General features: G+C 45.6%; 1 protein-coding gene and 1 long non-coding RNA gene across 2 annotated transcripts in view; one reads left to right on the forward strand and one right to left on the reverse strand.

Moving 5' to 3' along the window:
• Positions 1 to 2,625: 2,625 nt before the first annotated feature.
• Positions 2,626 to 21,630, reverse strand: part of chrna8 (cholinergic receptor, nicotinic, alpha 8) — a 35,398-nt gene continuing 16,393 nt past the window's right edge. The window contains exons 4-10 of the mRNA XM_056587317.1: positions 18,255 to 18,364; positions 16,004 to 16,083; positions 15,585 to 15,752; positions 11,104 to 11,298; positions 6,588 to 6,674; positions 4,316 to 4,425; positions 2,626 to 3,658 (exon numbers count right to left, since the gene is read on the reverse strand). Coding sequence (XP_056443292.1) covers positions 3,002 to 3,658; positions 4,316 to 4,425; positions 6,588 to 6,674; positions 11,104 to 11,298; positions 15,585 to 15,752; positions 16,004 to 16,083; positions 18,255 to 18,364 — 1,407 coding nt within the window. The 3' untranslated portion in view covers positions 2,626 to 3,001. The remainder of the gene's footprint in view (positions 3,659 to 4,315; positions 4,426 to 6,587; positions 6,675 to 11,103; positions 11,299 to 15,584; positions 15,753 to 16,003; positions 16,084 to 18,254; positions 18,365 to 21,630) is intronic.
• Positions 8,287 to 10,358, forward strand: LOC130379898 (uncharacterized). Its single transcript, XR_008895167.1, has 3 exons — positions 8,287 to 8,393; positions 8,496 to 8,566; positions 10,290 to 10,358. It is a non-coding gene; the product is annotated as an uncharacterized LOC130379898 (long non-coding RNA).

A 21,630-nucleotide genomic window follows, 5' to 3' on the forward strand; every position in this document is an offset into this window, starting at 1 on the left:
AAGGTTTTACAAGTGAGAATGTGCTTTACCAAGCAGAAAGCCATGGATCTCAACCCAGCACACATTCCACAAACAAGACTGAGCAAAGACTAAATAAACATTTGGCAAGTTCAGAGGCAAATACTTTTATTCAAATGACCGGATTGCCAAAAATATTATATTCAACCAAAGATGATTAAGGAACCAATTAATACCACCGATTTATGAATGGCTTCAAATGCATTTTATATATTGTAAATTCCTTTTATTAATTATAGCAGAACATCTTTTTTTCACAGATAATTGTTTCTGTAATCTCATTTGAAGTTTAATCACAGAACACACAAAACTGTCCTTTATTATCCCAGTTAATTACGTAGTTGTTGAACCATTATTCCTGCTCAGGATGCTTCTGTATATAAATAACAACAGACTAACCGTGATACTGGATCTAAATACAGTTAACAGGTGATTAGTCTGAACAGATCTGTTTATATATAGTTCACTCTCCCAGAATGTGTTTTCTTCACCTACGGGGTGAGTAATGACACTGACAGAACAAAAACCACGCGCCATTATTCTTATAATATTATTTGCCAAGTGTTATTAGTCATTTCTGTAGTGTGGAGCCACCAGTTACTTACGTTATTGTAAAATACGTTTTGCGTTTCCAAACCCCATACATCTTCATATTTCTAAGAAGTCATTTTATGAGTAACAATAAAAACGATGACAGAGATGATTTAGAGCGCTCGGTTAGTCTCTAAGAGAGGTTTGAAGACAATCAAACCAGCGTGAATTCACAAACAATGTTACATGTAGGTCCTTATACACCAGATGGAATGAGAATATTAAAATCCATACTGGTCTGCCTCCTACCATTTTAAAGTGGTAGTGAATTAGGTGTCAGACACAAAGTATACCATATAGTGTACAGCTTGTTGTTAACCCTCGCATATTTGTGTGTTTAACACTGGGCCAGGTTGACATTGCTGTGTGGGTACAAAATGCACTATTGTTTGCTTGTTGCTTTGGGCCCAGCTGTGCTCGGCCCTATTTGTTTGCTCAGAGGTAAACACACTTAGTGACCCTTCACAGCAAAGTGTTCTTTGATTATCCATAAATCATCCTTAACACTGTGGAGCCGGGCTTCCATAGCAACCAAATACAGTCAGCCTCTGTTTCTATGGATGGTCAAAACGCCAACATTGAATGGTTCTCTCTCACTCCCAATAAATAGCTTTGATCTATTTATTACGATATATGTGCCATTCTACATATTGTTTTAGTTAGAAGTTTAGCGACAGTGTTCTGAGAAGATGACTAGTTAAACGACTCAACTACTAATCAAGCGTGTTTTGAGTTTAGCGACGGTTCAGAGCTGCGCGATGCGGAGGGTTGGGCGATACTAGGAGACGCCATGAGATGGGACACATCTTTGTGACATAACACCTGCCGGCTGCCGTTAATCCGTGACGCGTGTACATTTCCGGTAGAAGCGGGGTGTTCAGTCGATTGAATCAATCTAGATGTCACCATGGATAAAGCACAAAAAGCAACTGGGATATATATCTCTGAGATTAGTGTGGAAGTGTTGATGAATCTGAAAAACAAAAAAACGTTTGGCTGCGTCTTTCTTTGAAACAATTGAACTGCTTAAATATAACTTCTTTAGCGGACAACCCACAACCAGAAAAGAATTTAACTCTTTAAAATAGATTGTTTGCCGTGAAAAAAATAATAACCTGGAGCATATTAAACACATTTAGAAAATAGTATTTGTATATGAATATATATATAGAGAGAGAGAAGCTAAGTGAAATTTTATATTTGATGCTCCACAATTTTTAATCTTGGATATCACAGTTTTGTTTCTTAGTGTGTGACTGCGGGTTCCCGAACACAAATCCCTGCTCAAACAGACATGCCTTTGAGTAACGTCCAGGTCAGGTCAACAGGCCATTGGAGGAACGAGTGCATAACAACAGAGAAGGGCGGGGTTCACAGAGAGTGACGATGAGTGCATCTGGAGTACGTTCAGAGCAGAAACAATAACATACGAAGGGCCCTCGGAGAAGGCCAGAGTTTGAACTAAACCTCAACTTTGAAATGGAGCTTTGAAAAGTGGTAAAATTGGTGTTTGAATAGTGATACTGTACAAGGAAGAAACCAAATGTTACGAGACAATCTACCTTTAACTTCAAAGGCTTTTGAAAATGACTTCAACTGACTTTTAACTACTTAAATTCACCCATTGTGTAGTCCCCCCCCACCACACCCAAAGTCTGAACCTCCCCCGTTGTCAAGTCAACTTTATTAGCAAAGCCCTCATTCACAGTTTACAGTCTCAAAGGGCTTTACAGGTCATATATCGATGACACCCCCTAGCCCCTCCGGTGCAAGCACTTCTGGACCCCTTGGGAGTGCCACTCACTGCCGGCAATATCAAGGCAATAACCGGACCCACACATCACCGTGGCCTCTGGGCTGGGCACCATCTGTACAGCGACAGCTCTCAAACCCACTCACCGCAGAGGTCGCACCGGATAAGAAAGCATCCTTGTAAATACGCACGTCAAAACAAGCAACAAAAGAAACCCAAAATAAAACAATTAGAGGCTGACATTTAGAAATGAATCATATTTATCATACGTCTATTGAGGGAAACGCGAAACACAACGGATGACATTAAACTGAGCTACTGAAGTGCATGTGAAGCTGCAGTCTCCCCCCTCTAAAGGTAAGAGAACCTGCCGACTGGGGAGGTGTAGTGAGGAGCTGAAGCACACAATGCTATAACACCCAGAGGTCTATCGAGCAGGAGCTGGATCCTACGGTGATCTCGCAGGAGACCGGCGCGCGCTACGGTTGCTACAAAGGAATAACCGCGGGAGGCGCAGCTTTTATGGTGTTAGGTTTTTCTGGGTCTCTTCATCGTCTCGTCTCTGAGGAAGATGGCGGTGCTGGTGGCGGAGGGATGGGTTTGGGCCTGGGGGTTTAGAGGAACGAGGGAACGGCGTCCTCATGTGAAGTCCTTGGACACGGCCTCGATGAAGTTGGGCGCCGACATGAGGATGGTGAACGTGCAGATGATGGAGAAGAGAGAGAACGCCACCAGGCAGAGCCGGTCGACCACCGCCGCCGCGAACTTCCACTCGCTGCAGATGGCGTCGCCCCGGTCGCGGGCCCGGAAGCGGCCCGCGATGTACTGCACCTCCTCCAGGATGCGGGAGATCTCCGGCACCTGCTCCATCAGCAGCGTCCGCATGTGCTCCGAGTGGACGTCGCTGGCCTGGCTGCTGCCACCTCCGCCGCCGCCGCCGCCGCCGCCGCCGCCGCTGGCACACATCATCACCCCCGAGTCGGCACTGCTGGGGGGGAAGGCGGGGTTATCCGTGCCCATGGAGTGGTAGCCGAAGTAGAGGTTCATGCTGCCGTTGGTGGCGGTGGCGCTGGCGGTGGCGCCGTGGGCGGAGGACAGGGGGTGGGTGGAGGCCTGGCCCGGGACAGTGGACATCTGGATGCTGTTGACGCTGGCGTGGTGGTGGGGCGCGCTGGCGTGGGAGTACCGGGCCTGGGGGTGGACGGGGTTGACGGGGCAGGCGGGCGTCTTGGCGTCCTCGCCGGGCTTCTTCATCCGCAGGAACCAGGCGCACCAGTTTAGGAGGATTATTCTGACCTGGGAGGGGAAGGGGGGGGGGGGGGGGGAGGATGAAGAGGTGGAGGTGGTGGTGGAGGAGGAAGAGGAGCAGGAGACGGGAAGATGAGCTATGCTTTATTTCTGACTGGTGTATAAAAAAAGACAGATAATAAACATAAGGCCCATTAGTCATTTTCCTAATTGACAGTGGACTGGCCCAATCCCATATAAGACCCTCCCCCTTTGGGCTCAGTGGCATCATTAACAGCATCTCCCAAAAAAAATCGAACTTGAATTTTTGTCCTTTTTTGTTTTACCTCCTTTTTTTCCTCCTCCTTGTAGGAAGATTAGAACTGGGAGGAAGATAATGGTTCCACCTTCTCTGTCTGCACTTGAACATCCTTACTGTACCAACGGCGATATATTGTTGCTTCTCTCTCCACTATCAAATGTATCTTATCGTCAGTCCCTATGGATAAAAGCGTCTGTTAAATGCCCTATATATAAATGTGAATGTACCAAACCCATCATTGTTGGAGAGGCTGAGTCAAGGCGTTGTACTGTCAATACTCAATGTACTCACAGGGAGGCTGTTGTCTTGGTTACCTCAGTTCCAGGTCCTGTTCTAAAGCCTCATGCGTGAGACTCTCATTGTGGAAAGCAGCAGCAGCAGCAGCAGGATGAATCTCCACCTACCAGTTTGGGCATCTTCCCTCCGTGGGGGTCGTGGTGGTGGAACTGCAGCACCAGTACGGTCACCACCACAGAGAATCCGACGATCATCATGGTGCTGGCAAAGTACTGGGCTGGAGGGGGGCAAACAAGCACGGAGCGTACGAACCAGAATGATTAATGTGTTTACACTGTGGGCGAGTGTGTGTCTCCCTGCATATAGTTATCGACGCACAGTTGGAAGCTGTAACGAGCGCGTTGTGAGTCTGAATGGATTGAATTAATCGCAGTGAGTACTGTTTGTTTTGAGGTCCCTGAGAAAGGACTCCACACGCGCCCGCTGTGGTCAGTCAGTCAGTCCCTCAGTCGGGTTAACCTTTGGAGCGGTATTAAGTCACCGAGACTCAGAGACCCAATGGGTCCATCAGCACTGATTAAAACACCATCTACGGCCCCTCATATCACGTGATCACGTTACATAACCTACATATTGGGGCGGCATGTGGCTCAGGAGGTAGAGCGGGTCGGCTGGTAACCGGAAGGTCGCTAGTTCGATCCCCGGCTCCTCCTAGCTGAGTGTCAATGTGTCCCTGAGCAAGGCACCTCACCCTCACTGCTCCAGGCGAGCTGGCTGTCGCCTTGCGTGGCCGACTCCGCCGTCGGTGTGTGAATGTGTGCATGAATGGGTGAATGTGAGGCAGTATTGTGAAGAGCTTTGAGTGGCCACTGGTTAGAAAAAAGCGCTGTTTAAATGCAGTTAATTTACCATTTATCATTTACATAATCACAACGTCATGGGAAATCACACAGAAACAGAAACGGGGGCACACGCAAAGACAAGTGCCTAAAAAGCCAAACACATCAACAAAAGAAAGAATGGTGATTGATAGCGGGGTTATGCTTAAAATGACACGCTCCAATGGGTTCTGAACAAATAACAGAGAAAATGAAATTTGATGAGCATTTAATTACATCCCTCATCTCCTGGCTCCACTCCAGCTGTAGAGTGTTGATGTGTCTGTTCCCATGAAGGGGAATGTGCTAATGGATTGTTTTTACTTCAATAAGCAGCAAAATAAATTATCTCTCTTCCCTTCTCTCTGTGTCGCTTTGTCCGTATGTGAGCACTGTCACTTTAACACACCTCATCTATCAGCAGCAGGCCAATGAGCTCAATGCCTTTCATACATTTAATGTGACTTCAATCTTTGTGTGCGCGTACCCATGTCAGACGTGCTTGTGTGTAAATGCGTGTGTGTGTGTGTGTGTGTGTGTGTGTGTGTGTGTGTGTGTGTGTGTGTGTGTGTGTGTGTGTGTGTGTGTGTGTGTGTGTGTGTGTGTGTGTGTGTGTGTGTGTGTGTGTGTGTGCGCGTGTGTGTGCGCGCGTGTGTGTGTAAAGTCTTTAAGATTCTGAATACACACACATACACAAACACACACACACATCTGTTGTGCCTGTGCACGTTATCTCTTTCACCGCGGGATAGTGAGAAATGTCTTATCGATTCTTTTGAATGTCTGGTACATGTGAAGAAATTGACAATGAAGCTGACTTGGACACACACACACACACTTACACACACACCCACACAGACCTGCGGCTTGTCTGGGTATTCATTCCTTACATCATCAAGGTGTCCTGCAGGCTATCTGTCTGTCTGGCAGCACGCTGACAGCGAACGGGGAAAGCATTTACATCGACCTAATCTGGAACTGCATTGGCACCTCTCTGGCTCTCCCTGTATACAAGCAGCACCTGATATCAGTCTGCACAGAGCTGGGGAGTCTTTCACCGCTGTGTTTAAAAAAGAGACAGACGTCGTGTCCCTCACTCTCAGTGTGTCGGCTGGCCGTCCAGCTGTCTGTTTAAAAACCTGATCTGTATCAACAGGATGTGTCAGCCAGAGTCTCTCTCCCTCTCTCTCTCTCTGTCTGTCTCTGTCTCTCTTTCTCGTTTTCTCTTTCTTGCTCTCTCTATGTCTCTTGCTCTCGCTGACGTTCTCGCTCTTTCTCTATCTCGTTCTCAATATGTATTCTCTCTCTCTCTCTCTCTCTCTCTTGTTTTCTTTCTCTCTCTCTCTCTCTCTCTCTCTCTCTCTCTCTCTCAATCCCTCTCTCTGTCAATCCCTCACTCTCTCAATCCCTCACTCACTCCATCTATCACTGGCTCTCAGTCTGTTTGTGATGTCTGTCGGTCAATCTGTCAGTTGAAGAACATTTGTTTTCCCCGTCCATCTGTCTGTCGGGTGTCTGTGTTCACCCGTCCCTCCGTCCGTCCACCCGTGTTGATGCCTACCTATGAGAGGGACGGAGTCGGAGGTGGCCGGCATTATCTCAGCCACCAGCAGCATGAAGACGGTCAGGGAGAGGAGGACGGTGATACCTGACAACAGAGAGACACACAGAGAGACAGAGAGAGAGAGACGGTCAGGGAGAGGAGGACGGTGATACCTGCAAACAGAGAGACACACACACACACAGAGACACAGACAGACAGAGACACACACAGACAGAGAGACACACACCCAAACAAAGACAAGAGATAGACACACACAGAGATAGACACACACACACACACACACAAAGAGACACACAGAGAATCACATCGAGAGACAGACACACAGAGAGAGAGAGAGAGAGAGTGTGAGAGAGAGAGAAATAGAGAGAGGGAGTGAGAGAGAGGAAGAGAGAGGAAGAGAGAGACAGAGAGAGAGACAAACACACAGAAACACACGCATGGGTACACACGTCAGTTAAAGCATGCGTTCCTTTACGCAGGGGTGTTAGGTTTGCTAAACGATCAACAAATGGTCCATCCTGTGTGCATCAGATTTATGGCATTGAGAATAACAGATGGCAGTTCACATTTCTACTCATAAACACAGTGGAGACAAATCGGCTTTTCAAATGACGAAAGCTGTTGCCATTTACATTCTGTTGATTTGAAAACGTCAAAGCTGCCATCTGATTGGACGCGCTAGAAAAGGTCAGCATCAACCGGGTCAAAGTGGAAACAGAGAATCCGAGCGATGCGCTACGCCCAGCATAGCATCAACGCTAGGTCGGGCGCTTCACTCACTAGGAACACGTCGCGTCGCGTCGCTAATGTGTTCCTAGTGAGTGAAGCGCCCGACCTAGCGGGCGCTTTCACCACTTTATCGCTGCAAAATAAAATGGTACATCGATCGCTACAATAATTGTAAAGCACGAGAGAGAGCGAGCTGTAAACGATTATGGAAATAGAGATGAATTTGCGCCCCGGATCCACCCTGGCATTTCAGAGAGCAGCCAGCTGGCGTTTTATTAGTCTGAGTTATTAATTTTCTGTTGATATAGGGAGGAATTGATCTGCATCTCATCTGGCCTTCAGCAGAACCAGAAGCACATGCTAATCCACAGCTAGTCAACAGGAGTATTGAACTGTTGTCAGGATGCTTTGAGAGAGTCTCAGAATCCCAAAGAAGATCTTTGGATTCGTCAAAAAGTCCTTATTTTTTGGATTTAATTTAGTGTTATTTTATTTATTGTTTTTTAACGTCTACCTATACTGATACAAATCATATACTATCATATTATTTACATTGCGTGTTGACATCAGAGAGCATCATGGGCTTTTTTGTTGGCTTTATTCTGCCACATTGAGAGGAGTAAAGCGACTTGTAATACTGCCAAATATACCATAACCTAGGCTAATGAAAACTTTATTTTGCCTCGTCTCGCATGAGTAATGCTTTGGCAGTTTCCAACACAACAATTCCTCCCCATAATGACCTATCATTTCACGCATAATTATTAAACAATGACCAAAATAATATATCTTCTATCGAACACAATAGCTAGCATTCCAACGCTCATGACAAAGCACTTTTGATTAAAGTGGCATCAGATGGAATAGTTAATCAGACATGGTCCCATCACCGAAGTAGCAGCACTCAATCAGCTTGCTTGTAAACTAATTAATGCCATGCCCTCTCACCTGCGTCCAGCGACCATGATTGGTCAATGCAGTTTAGCACTTATGTTAATTAGACGCAGCTGGTGTGTTTCACCATCTCCCTGGCCTCCGTTGTTTGTGGAGGCTGCCTCTAGCCTAACCCAGCTGGTGAGTCATGTGTTTTACTTTTGATGCAGTCTTTTCTTTCTCTTATTGTTCAGAGTGGTTTGCTGCGGTCTGTGATTTCGCCTCCTGTCACTGTCGTTGCAGGTTTGTGTCCGTGTGTGTTTAAACGATCCAGACATGGCCACCAGTGGTTAGCTTCAGCGAGGAACGCCGCAGTGAGTAACGCCATGTTTATTTCATGAGCTGGATGGATGGAGATGTTTAGCTGTGGTTTGAGCTTTTGATGTTGGCCTTGTTTTCGTATTTGTTCAGTGCACACAAGGGAGCTGCAGAGTTGTAATTTCACTCTAAAGTACCGGCCACCTCTTGTCCCTATATTTGTTTTTATAGCGGCCAAATCTGAGTGCATGTATTAAAGTAACTTTTATTTAAGAGACTAATACAAACTCAGCTAAAGCTAAAAATCCACATAGCTTGAGTACAAAAACAAATGATTTGTCACTTTAGAGTGAAATTCAACTCCTGTCATTCCTGTTAAACTTACTTTTCATGTTACCGGTATAGGTGTTACTTTGAGGTGAGTATATTGTTTTGTGATGATGAGGTGACTGTCTTGACTCGTGGGGGGGCCCCTTTGGCCCCCCCAGAGCAACGACTACCTCCGACGTGTACACTGGGACTAGTTCTTGTGTACCTTGGCAACAAACAGTTAAACTGACGTGGATATTATGGCAGAGCCCGCTGGGGAACCGCTATGTCATCACGGGGAGGCGGGAGAACTGTCACAGAGAACCCTGGCCTGCAGGAAGATATTCAGCTGTACTTGACGTCTGTCTGCATCGTACAGAACGGTTCCCGTCATTGTTTGAATCAGGATGGTGAAGCCTGAACCTGCTTTGCACTGGTTCTTCTGCTGGGGTCCTAGTATCTTGTGGTCCTAATATATTCTGATCCAACCTCACTTCGACATTTCGTGCGTGACTCTTCTGGTCCAGCCCCACTTTGCTCTACCATGTTGACCTGCCTCAATCACATTTTTTGATGTACCAGACTACTTTTTTTTTTTTTTTAGCACCATGATGTGGTGTACCCAACCATGAAGGTCGTCCGGTCCAGTCCCACTTGAGGAACCCAGCCATGATGATCACCTGGTCCAGCCCCCCCCTTGATGAAATTACTTTGGTCTAGACCCAGTTAATGATCTGTATCACTGTGCTTTTCTGGTCCGACCTCACTTGATGTCCGGTACCAATGAGGCTCTTATGGTCCAACAGCACTCTAGTCTGGCTCATGGCTGACGTGTAGCAGTGTGGCCATGGTGCTGAGAACCAGGGTGTTGTTGTGGAATTATGTCTTCTGTCTGACTTTAAAAATCTAGTCTTCAGGTGCAGTAACTCCTATGCTCCTGGAAGCCGCCTCTTAGCTTCATAATGCTACTTTTGGGAACTTGGTCGTCTAGCTTGGTCTTTTGTAGTTGCTATAATTGAAATGATTTGCTTGTTCTCTGCCTTGCCTGTCAACTGCGTTCCTGGTTATTTGAAAGCCCTTTAAGTTTTGTCAATGTCGAAATATGATCTGCTTCCAGTTGGTGGTTCGACACTGGGGAGTCATTCATTTACCCAGACTGGCCTGGAGGGATGGATTTATTTGTACCTTCGATTCAGTTGAATAGAGTTGGTTTGCAGCTATAATAGCCCTGTTGCCAAAAACTTGCATGGATTAGCAGCTTAATGCCCTGAAGATGCGTCTTTAAATTATTTGTCAATAGGCTACCATAATCAATGTATTGCCACATTTGCTTAACCACAAGAAGCAGCCCCATGTTGCCTAGTCATTTTGTAGACATTTTAGTTTAAGTTTGGGTGGTGATAATGTCTAATCATCTAGCACAAATGTTTACTATGAACAGACTTTAATTTTTCAATCTATCGCTAACAGGAGGACCTAAGAGGCGCTGCGCTGCCTCACCTAACACCTGTTGCTACCTAAATTTACTTTTATGAAACTCATATTTTTTTTCATGCTGTTTTGCTAGAACTGCATGGTAATGTTTTGTCTTGAAATTCAGGCACACGTCTGATTTTAGGTAGCAGTTCTAACTTTTAGCCATCAAATAAACAGTGAATATTATCTTTTAAATTGCTATTTGGCCTTTTCTATATTTACATTTTAGGGTGACGACATTCTAATTCACGGTTACAACTATTTATCTCTGTGTAATTCCATTTGAATAAAAATATTGTCCTTACAGTTTCTGCTGATCTGATTTACAATCCAGTCTAAAATAACTTCTCTTCAAATATTAACCCGGTACTTTTCATAGGTGCTGAACAGCAACCAGGTGGTTCCAGAGTATTTGTGTGACAAAACAATGTAAAAAAAAATACTCAGGCGCCACTTCAGATAAAAGTGCATATGCTCTTTTGTAGTTTCTAAAATTGAAATGGTTTGCTTGTTCTGGTTATTTGAAAGCCCTTGAAGTTGTCACTATTGTAATATCTGCTTCGAGTTGGTGGTTCCACACTGGGGAGTCATTCAATAAAGCAAATCAATATAAAGAAAATACTCAGGCTCCACTTTAGATGAAAGCACCCATTTCACCACCTGCTCAATCATACATGTGGGTTGACATGCCCACGTGTTCAGTCGCCAGTGGCTGCTGATTGCTAATCAACACCCCACCTAGTGGTAACATGGTGACCCTTTCTAAAAGCACCATGTGACTAAGGTGTGTGTGTCAGAGGCCTCGTACCCAGAGAGATCTTCTCTCCAGAGTCGGCGGGCAGCAGGAAGACGAGCAGAGCCAGGCCGGAGATGAGCACGCAGGGGATGAGCAGGTTGAGGCCGTAGTAGAGCGTCCGCCGGCGCATGGTGACGGTGAAGGTCACGTCGGGGTACGGCTCCTTGCAGCACTCGTAGTACAGCTCGTTACGCTTGGCCGGCACGCCTGGAGGAGCGGGCAGAGGGGGGGTGAGGTTAGGGAATACTGAGCAGTCTCTGGGTGGGAAGGACGGTTCCAATAGGTGCGTTTCCATCCCCCTGATTTTATGCGAACTTTGAAGCATCGAATCAGTAAACGGTGATGGAAACACCAAAATTCGCATAAGAATCCTCTAATTCGCAAAAAGGTTTATCCGCTCGCTTGAGGTGGTTTTTGAGAAATGCGAAAGAGTTAATTCGCAAAATGGGAGATGGAAACACACTTTTCGAAACAGCTGTGACGTAGCAAACTTTGAACACACAGGAATGACAGTCTTTCCGATTTCCGCATAACGACCGGCCATAGCAACCCTGCCGACATCAACGTGTAACGTCATCACCCTATTCCGCTCCAACCACTTGATGGAAACGCACCTAATTCGAATTACTTTTTTGCGAACTTTCTAAAGATTCGCATCACCTTTTAGATGGAAACGCAGCTATTGAGAGCATTTAGAAGGTGATTTTAACCAAAGACTTACAAAGAGTACCTTTGTCAGAAAATAAACGATATATAAGTGCCAAACAATCGCTAGGTTAGCCCATTCCCCGTATACAACAGCGATAGCTAAGATAAGATGCTACACAATCCTAAGAACTATTCTTAAGTACACGGACGTACAATATACAACTTAGATTAAGTTCCAGGACATAGTTTTATTTAGACTAGCTCAGTGGTCTGGCCTTTGACTTTAAGGGGGACACTCAGTTTGAATGAGCTTTTTTGGGGTGACCTCGTTATTCAAACGGTGAAAGATGGATGAATACACATGGAGTGGCTGAGCAAGGAGAGCCGGCACCCCTTTATACACTTATGACTGCAAGAAGACCAAGGTTATTGGAAAGAGTCAGCCACACTATCTGCTCCCGGGGTGTTTATTGAGCATAACAAATCGACACGGAACTACATTGGAAAACATATGATGGAATGGTCACAAGTTTCTGAAGTAATAAGGAATAATACATTTTGTGAACAATGATATATATTTATTTTCCATTATCTATGTCATTTCTTTCTATTGTAGTACATTTGTCTTCCATGTATAAATCTTTTGCACCACCTGCAAGACCCTCACATACCACCAATGGCTCGTCTACCAAAGTTAAAAACCACTGGAAGAGATGACGTGAAGGTGTATTTCCATAGGCATGATGTGCACATGCACACGCACACACACACACACACAAGTACAGACAAACACAGGCGCGCAGACACACACAAGTAAAACCAATGAGTTTAACCTGTCGTCAACAATACCCTTCAAACCCCTATCACTATGAGCAGCTGGACTGCTCTAGGGCGAGCTACAATTCACCAAAGTGTTTTTATGTCTGCGCGTCCGTCATTTTTATGAGTGGAATTCAGTTACTAAAGCCGGTGTTGTGTTTGTCCAATTCAAATTAAGGGAAGACATGACTGTCAATAATTCTTTAGGCTGTTCAAAGTCTAGGCTAAAACCGAAAAATGGTAGCGTGTGTGTGTGTGTGTGTGTGTGTGTGTGTGTGTGTGTGTGTGTGTGTGTGTGTGTGTGTGTGTGCTTATCCTCTTCCTTCAATCTCAGTCTGCCGGTGGCAAATGATTCCGCTGATGGGAGTTCTCACAATCGCTGCAAAATCAGTACACAGGAAGTTTCTTCTTTCCTGCTGGTTAAACATCAACAGACCACATGTACGTATGAGTTTGTGTGTAGGTGAGAGAGAAGAGATTTAATCTGAGAGGGTTCTGTGTGTGTGTGTATACGAACAGGCTTTTGTGTAGGTATACGAATGTGCTTGTGTGTGTGTATACAAACTTTGTGTGTGTGTGTATACGAACGTGCTTGTGTATGTATACGAACATGCTTGTATGTGTGCGTATACAAACGTGCTTTTGAATGTGTGTGTGTGTATGTATACGAACATGCTTCAGAGTGTGTGTGTGTGTGTGTATGCATAAGAATGTGCTTGTGTGTGTGTGTGTGTGTGTGTGTGTGTGTGTGTGTGTGTGTGTGTGTGTGTGTGTGTGTGTGTGTGTGTGTGTGTGTGTGTGTGTGTGTGTGGGCACACGCATGCTCCAGTCAGTACTCAACGTGTCCTGAGGACTTAATCTTTGAGTCACCTTGGCGACCTTAAGACGAATTGATTGAAAGAATCTCTTCCACAATGTAGTGAGCGCGGAGGAATTTCTCCTCCAACCAGACCGAGACCTCAATCATAACCACTTAACAGGATGCTGCTGCTCAAGGTGATGAATGAACCGTGTGCTAGGATGGAGCTAGGTGACACACAGTGTGTGCTATGATGGAAACGCAGTGCGTTTCATAATTCATGTTTTTTCTACCACGCACTTTCATTGAGTTGCCTGTTACACTTGATATTAAGGTACACACATTCACCATTAACTAGTCGCTCATTGGCAGGCATTTTAGTAGCTTATTGGCTCCTAATTAGTTATTATAAGCAACTATGGCAGCCTTATTCTGCACGACCATATTCTACAACTACTATGCTGTTAAATAGGTTTTCCCTCAATAACCTTATTACTGCTTATAGATAGTAAGTAAGGAAGTTGTTTCACATGAATAATGATCTTAACATGCTTTTCTCAGTATGGGCCTTATAAGGTGATAATACCACAAGGATAGTCATTCTCCCATAATAACACTTAATAAATATGGCATAATCTTATATAACATAGCACAAAAGTGTTAACACAGTCCAAATAACTTTAAATGAAGTCTTCCTATATATCTGCGGTAGAAAGTGAGGTCACTTTCATAAATACGTAACCAGAAGGTCTATCAGTCTGTGAACGATTTTTGACTGGATGGGATGTGAAGAGTCGGACAGTTCGTGGACAAGGTCCCGGTGGGAGGCGCCACAACGTTGAGACCCGACCAGGCTCGCTGTCTGTGTTGTGGCTGAAATAAGTGAAGCGTTCTGGGCCAGCTGTCACCACCCACAGCCCCCTCTCCAGACAGATGGGGAGCTCTGTGTGTGTCTGTGTATCTGTCTGTCTGTCTGTCTGTCTGTCTGTCTGTCTGTCTGTCTGTCTGTCTGTCTGTCTGTCTGTCTATGTATCTCTGTGTGTTTCTGTCTGCGTGTCTGTCTTTGTGTCTCTACGTGTGTGTGTGTGTGTGTGTGTGTGTGTGTGTGTGTGTGTGTGTGTGTGTGTGTGTGATCAAGGGACAGACCCGTATCAGTGCGGCACATCAGATAGTTAAGGAGGGACAGGGGAGGAATCTGTCACCACCGACCACTGGACAACAAGCCCCACACTGTCTGCAGTCAGTCTCTTCTGCTGCAACGCTCGCATGAGGCTGATTGGCTGTCTGAATCCATTTTCTACCATCCAACTCTGTTGTTTAAGACATGGCATTTGTTACTTTATTGTATTGGTTTTATTTATGCCGTCGCTCCTGAAAAAAACTATTTCAAATAGCATTTGTGAATGTAACATATTCCGAAGTAATTGGTAAACGGACTGCATTTGATGTGGTGGTTTTCTAACCAGTGGCCGCTCAAAGCGCTCAACATTCATCCATTCATGCACTCATTCGCACAACGACGGCGGTGTTAACCATGCAAGGTCCTCGGGAGGAGTCAGGGTGAGGTGTCCTGCTCAGGGACACCTCGACACTCAGCTAGGAGTGTCTATCCGGGGATCGACCTATCAACCCTCCGGTTACCAGCCAACCCACTCTACCTCCCGAGCCGATATTTGTGTGATGTTGGAGTAGTGCATTGAGCTGGATTGAGTCCAGCCATGAGCTGAGCATTGAGTCAATGTTGCTCTGCGCCATGTAAAATGTGATTCTGTGTTTTGGTCTACATCGTAAGGACGTCGAAAGTTGTCTCATCAAACTCAGCCGCACCCGGGGCTTGAGACCCAGGCTTCTCTTCGTCACAAGACGTGGACCACAGCCACGGTACACAGAGTAACTCAGCGTCGTCTGATGGCCTGCAGACCAGAAACAAACTCAATAAGGTGAACGGAGAGAAAGGTTCAGATGAAAAGAGATGGAGGTGGTGAGAGTAGAGGGTGGGGGTGAGGGTGGGGGTAGGGGTTGAGGGTGGGGGTAGGGGGTTGGGTTGGGTTAGTGGCCGGGATGTGTATGACGGCGTAAGGCGTTGATGTGTGAGGTTTGTTGGCCGTTAGAGTAAACTATCAATGAAAGCTGTGGTTTTCATCTGTTTCAGACGCTCTGTAGAGGCCGTTCTCTGTGGCTCATTGAACCTGGTTTTGTCGGGGGGTGCGGTCGGGTTCACCCTCACCCACGAGGTCCCACTCCCCGTTGGGGATGTACGTGGAGATGTCCACGTCCATCATCTGCAGGTCCAGCAGCCAGCCGTTGTGGGTCCACGAGCCGAACTTGAGGTCGCACTTCTGCACGTCGAAGGGGAACCAGCGGACGTCGATGTAGCAGGTGCTCTTCAGGATCCCTGGAAGGAAGGAAGAGCCGTCAGGGCCGGTCGGGGGGGCCATAACAGACCTCCCATCTACTCTGTTTGTTGCTTTTATTGCTTTCATCCAAAGCAACTTACAGTGAACTCGAAGCACATTTGTCAGAAGAAAGAGGAACAACACTATATATCGCTGTCGGTAGAGTAATGACGTTCATAGAACCAAGCGCCAAGCATTAACCATCACTAGGTTAACCCATACCCCGTTTAATACCAAGATAGCTTCTCACCAGGGGGGATGTACTGGCAGGCCCCTGAGGAGTTGACCAGCACGTTGGTGTGAAACGTCGCGTCGAAGCGCTCATCTGCACTGTGGTTGGGACGGAAACACGACGTGAAACCAGACACGGTACACACAGCATCCTCCAAATTATATATGCATATATATGCATATATACTGTATGCATTCAACACCTGTTGTGTGTACAATGTGGGTGGGTGTGGGTGTGTGTCTGGGGTTTGTATGACATTGATGTATGAGGTTTGTTGGGCATTAAAGTAAACTATAAATAAAAGCTTTGGAATACTGTGTAGAAAAAAAAATTGTTTAATCGGTACATCTCATTCTATTCACACGCTTCAATATCTTCCAACCGACCTACTATCCCCTGTTGGTTGTGTTTAATACTTCTCCTAATATCTTTTTAAACCATGAATATTTGGCAGTATAAATAATGAACCTGAGGCCGCCAGCCGTCAACTTTCTCGGGAATTGTAAAAATGGGTAAAGTTGTACGACCCCCTAATGCTCAACAAAGCAAGCTGATTCCTGCAGACGTACCACAGCTGCCTTTGACCTGTGAACCCGTCCATTTAACTTCACAAAGCAAGCCTCACTGAGGGGCGAGGACATGCCCGGGGCAGAATAATGATGGGGTTGACTGTGGCAGAGCTCTGGGGGGAAACACACTGTCTTATCAATCTTCACTCTGCCTTGGCCTCAAAAGCGAGTCGAAGGAAAAAAGCTAAACTGTGGAAAAATCGAACCTTTAACACACTTGTTTCACCTTACTTGTGTGATAAAGGAAACCCAGAACCAAAACTAAAAGAACCCAAGGACTAACCCGTATTACTGTCATTATGATATGATATTTTCATTATTATTTCATTTAGACTATGTTAAGACATTGGAACTCCTGGAACGGTACAAAAACAAAGACATGAACATCACCTATGATGTGATTGAACCGCACGACCAAGCGATCTCGGTGACAATCTACTCCTGTTTCTGGATTATAGCATCATTGATCGCCGCGGTAACGCTGCCTAATGTCTTGTATCATCACTCCCTTCGCTTTCCTCCTCTGGTTATGAATCGCTCTCCCTCACCGCCTCGCCCCGTCTCCTCCGCGTTGTCTCGTGCTCACGACCCACAAAACACAACACATGTGACCGCCGAAGACACTCAGACTTGCACATCCATCTCAATCTTCCCCTCAACCCCAAGCGAATCTTCCAGTCGCCTTGAAGCAGGCAACACCGTGCAAGCTCCATCAATCACCGACCCGGCCCACCTGTCGCCTAGTCTCGCCCTCATTACTAACAAACCAAAATAGATGGTTTTCGGGGGGAAATGTATTCTCCCTGCAGATTGATGTTCTAATTGAGACGAAGCTCTTCCTGAAGTTTTTTTTACCGCGGCCGTCCCTTAAATCCTCCCTATCTTGGTCATCAGTCCGGTCACATCTGTTCCCACATAATCCAATTAATCCAATTTACTCCGGGTTCATCGTACGGCATGCCACGCCACTAGACTAGCGCACCGGCTAATACATTGAGACATTTGTCTTCCAGCCATTTAACACATCGCATTTTTAACAGGCCACTAACCAGTGGCTATTATATAAAAAGCAGCTACACCTCTCGAAGCCCGCTGAGACCTGTAGTTGGATTCCTCCCCGAGGCAATCAGCTCAATCATCTCATTAGAGGTGAGACTCCAGCCAGGGATGAAATTGGAAATTGGGGGGACTATTTGTGTTTTCTTTCCCAGTGTGAAGGGTAAACAGAACGCAGGCAATCTATCCATGTAATAAAGAGACAATAGCGCCAATTCTCCACGGAGCCGGCTCAGTGACTAATGCACGTTTAATGGGTAATATAGGTACGCCGGAGCAGAAGAAAGAGAAGGAACAAGTGATGGGGAAATAACATGAGAGCAGGTGGGACCCAAGCAGTGCTCACCGTGAGGTTAGTGAGATGAGAGGACAGCAGAGTCGAATAAAGAGTGCATAAGAAGGCGAAGAGTCATTACACAAGACACAGGGAGGGAAGATGAGACAGAAGGTTATATATGAGAAGAGCAGACACCAGAAGGAATACGGGGGCGATCGGGGAGGGAGAGCAGGAGAGAGGAGAGGAGGTGCAAAGAGATCGAAGGACAAACGAGATCAGGTAAAAGTGACAGAGAGTGAGCGATGGCAGTGACATGAAGGAGAGGAGGACGATTGCAGTCAGGGAGTAGAGGAGCAGGCCGCCGTACCTGTTGTACAACAGGATGTCCGGGACCCACACCTGGCTGGAGGGGAACCGGATGGTCTGCACTCCCGGGTAGTTCTCTGGGTTCCACATCAGGTAGGCGTCCGTCCAGTGCTGCAGGGAAGAGTCACTCAATTAGCAGTAGGCTACATTTTCAGGATGCACTTTCTCCTTCTAATTCATTATCGTTTGTTTTAGCGTGTTGCGGTGACTGCGACTGGATGCCTCGACTTTCCTTGCGGGGAATCAGCCAGCACCCCATCACTGATTTAAAATGTTTTGCCTGTCTGTATTTATGTATGTATGTATGTATGTATGTATGTATGTATGTATGTATGTGTGTGTGTGTGTGTGTGTGTGTGTGTGTGTGTGTGTGTGTGTGTGTGTGTGTGTGTGTGTGTGTGTGTGTGTGTGTGTGTGTGTGTGTGTGTGTGTGTGTGTGTGTGTGTGTGTATGTATGTATGTATGTATGTATGTATGTATGTATGTATGTATGTATGTATGTATGTATGTATGTATGTATGTATGTATGTATGTATGTATGTATGTATGTATGTATGTATGTATGTATGTAAATATGCCCCCCATTGCACTCCTGATCACCCCTAGAAGGAGGGATCCCCCACTCTGCGGAGCTAGGGTCAGGGGGCGTGCCACAAACACACGGCCTGTGAAGCCCTCTGAGCCTGTCGCTGTGATTAAGGGCTATGCAAATAAAATGAATTAAATTGAATCGAGGAGAGGATGGTGGATGATAAAACCAAAAGAGGGGAAGAGCAGAGGCAACAGGGCCGCTAATTACACCGAAGATAAAGAGAGAAGCTATCAAAGTACTGTGAATGAGAGCGACCAGATTCACCTTGAAAGGGAAAACGTTTAAAAGCTGCAATAGGAAATGTTTCACTGTTATTTATCACACAGATTTCAATGCAGCTTCCGATTTACTCATCCAAGCCAACGAAGAAGAAACCGTGAAATGGAATAAGTTCCCCAGACAACTCGTCTCTCTAGTCTGTCTCGCTTCCAACTCCCTCTTGTTGTTTGTTCTTGCGGTGGCGTCTGCCATGTTTGGCAGCCACACCGCTACCAGCGCCGAAAGCCGGTCGCCCTGAAAGACTTTCCCCCTTCAGAAACAACACTGGGACACCACCACAATGCTCCTCTGAGTATCTACAGCCCAAGGTGGCTCGTGAACAAAGTGTTGTGAAACTAGTTTCCATCCTGCTGCAGGTGGGACGCATCCTCTAAGCACCACACAGGGAGAAAGTACCAGAATACATCTTCAACCTTCAAGCCGCCCCACTGAAGATAAACCTCCTTTCATTGACGGGGCTATTAGTCGTACTACTGTCGGCCGTTGCTGTGCTCTGTATCTTTGGCTATGATATCGAAGCAGGACAATATGTCCTTGCCAACTTGGCACTAACTCCTGCCCGCTCACTTAAGGCTTAAGACCCATGCGTTTCGGGGACACAGCTGAGTTTTTGCATACGCTTGTGCGGTCTTCATATTTTGTGCCTTGTCAGGTTTATCATTGAGTTTATATATTTGTGCCGGTTAATCCGTCTGTTCGGTCTTAATCTATCGTGATGCGGCTTTCGTTGGTGATTGTGTGAGGAATTGTTGTGAGTGGGCGTGTTCTCCGTTGATTCGTTTAGCAGGTGGCAGCTGTAGTACATCAATGTTAACAAGAGGACACACGTCCTTCCTCTTAGTAAACATGACATGTGCGTCCTAGTTTGCCGTTATCTGATAGGGCTGCTATGTGATTCAATGCATTATCCTTTTACTGCATCAAAGAGCTGTGTGGATTTGACATCCTCATACACATCCAATATCCAAGAGTGTAAAGCACATATCCCAGTTTATATTTAAATATCCCAGTTTATATCTCAAATATCCCAGTTTATATCTCAAATATCCCAGTTTATATAGCACATATCCCAGTTTATATATCACATAACCCAGAGTATATTAGTCTGTGTGCTGTAAATCTGTTTAGTAAAGATCATGCAGCTTTGATTCCCTAATGTGAAACCATGCAGCTGCTAATTAATGAATCAATTATACGACAGATCATCCACTAGCAACAATCCACTTTAAATTTCCATACGTTGTGGGACATATGTTCTCGGTCATGCAGATAATCTCTTACACGCTGGACTTGGCATGTTGTGCCCCTTGCGGTCGGCTACTAGAAAGTCGTATCTTTTCATGTCTCATTGGCTCCAATAACCCAGATATCAGCCAGCCAGCTTTCTAAAGAGGCCAACGCAGAGCTCCAGTGCCAGGAACAGATTAGCAGAATATTGTGCCACGTGGTAACATCTGTGTGATAAAGGGATTTCGGTTTTTTTCAACATTGTTTTTTCAAGTGTCACTAATTTAATGAAAATAGAGTGGAAAGTATGACATTCCCTCGAGCCGAAGGCTAGAGGGTCTATCGGAGAGATTAGTGTTTGAAATGGTCAGTTCGTAAAAAAGGTCAAATGAATGTCCAGTTGGTGTTTGATAGCAGCTCTAAATCCTACTGCAGCACCATCTGTGATGGGGACAAATGTTGATCTAGCTTCATCAGTTTACGACCGAACAACCAAGCAGCCTTTAACAATCAGATGTGTGTATCCCGCACTGCAGCCTAATGAGTGTGCTATATGCAATGCGACAGCTTAATTCAGGAAGAAGTCTTTTTTTAACGAAGATTAACAACCAAGTTATCTAAGGGGCGCCGAACGAATGGAGGGCCAACCGTAAGGCCTTTAATCATCTTTAATGCATTGTGCTGTCAAAGCACCATTTCCCAGTCGTTAATGTGAACTGGCTGTACAAGAGACTCCGGCAGGTAATGGTTAAATATTTAACCACCACCTGAAGCCATTCATTCCAGCTGAAGTCTGTGTCAGATTGTGAGCCATTAGGATTCAGTCTGCTGAGCCACAACACCACAGCAAATACCAGTATGACAAGGTGGCCACCTTAATAATGGATTTCTTGTTGCATCTACCATTCTTGGGGACTTTCTCTTTCTCTATAATTATCTGCATATGCAGTGCAGAGATGTTTGTTTAACATTTCTCCAATATCCAGTTTGTGTGTGTGTGTGTGTGTGTGTGTGTGTGTGTGTGTGCGTGTGCGTGCGTGCGTGCGTGCGTGCGTGTTAGTAGATCAAAACATTAACTTATGCACGAATAGAAACAAACCAAAAACTCACAGAAAACCAATCAATAATTCAGAGCTTTGGAAATTGCCCATAATGGAACATCTCTTACATTAAGACGAAAACATTGCCTGTATTAAATCTGACACAGCGCCAAACATTTCTGCACATTATAAATTGCCATAAATATAAACTATTATTCTGCACCATGTTTGTCCTTGGC

The sequence above is a fragment of the Gadus chalcogrammus genome, chromosome 3 (assembly GCF_026213295.1).
Source record: "Gadus chalcogrammus isolate NIFS_2021 chromosome 3, NIFS_Gcha_1.0, whole genome shotgun sequence".
NCBI classification, from domain to species: domain Eukaryota; kingdom Metazoa; phylum Chordata; class Actinopteri; order Gadiformes; family Gadidae; genus Gadus; species Gadus chalcogrammus.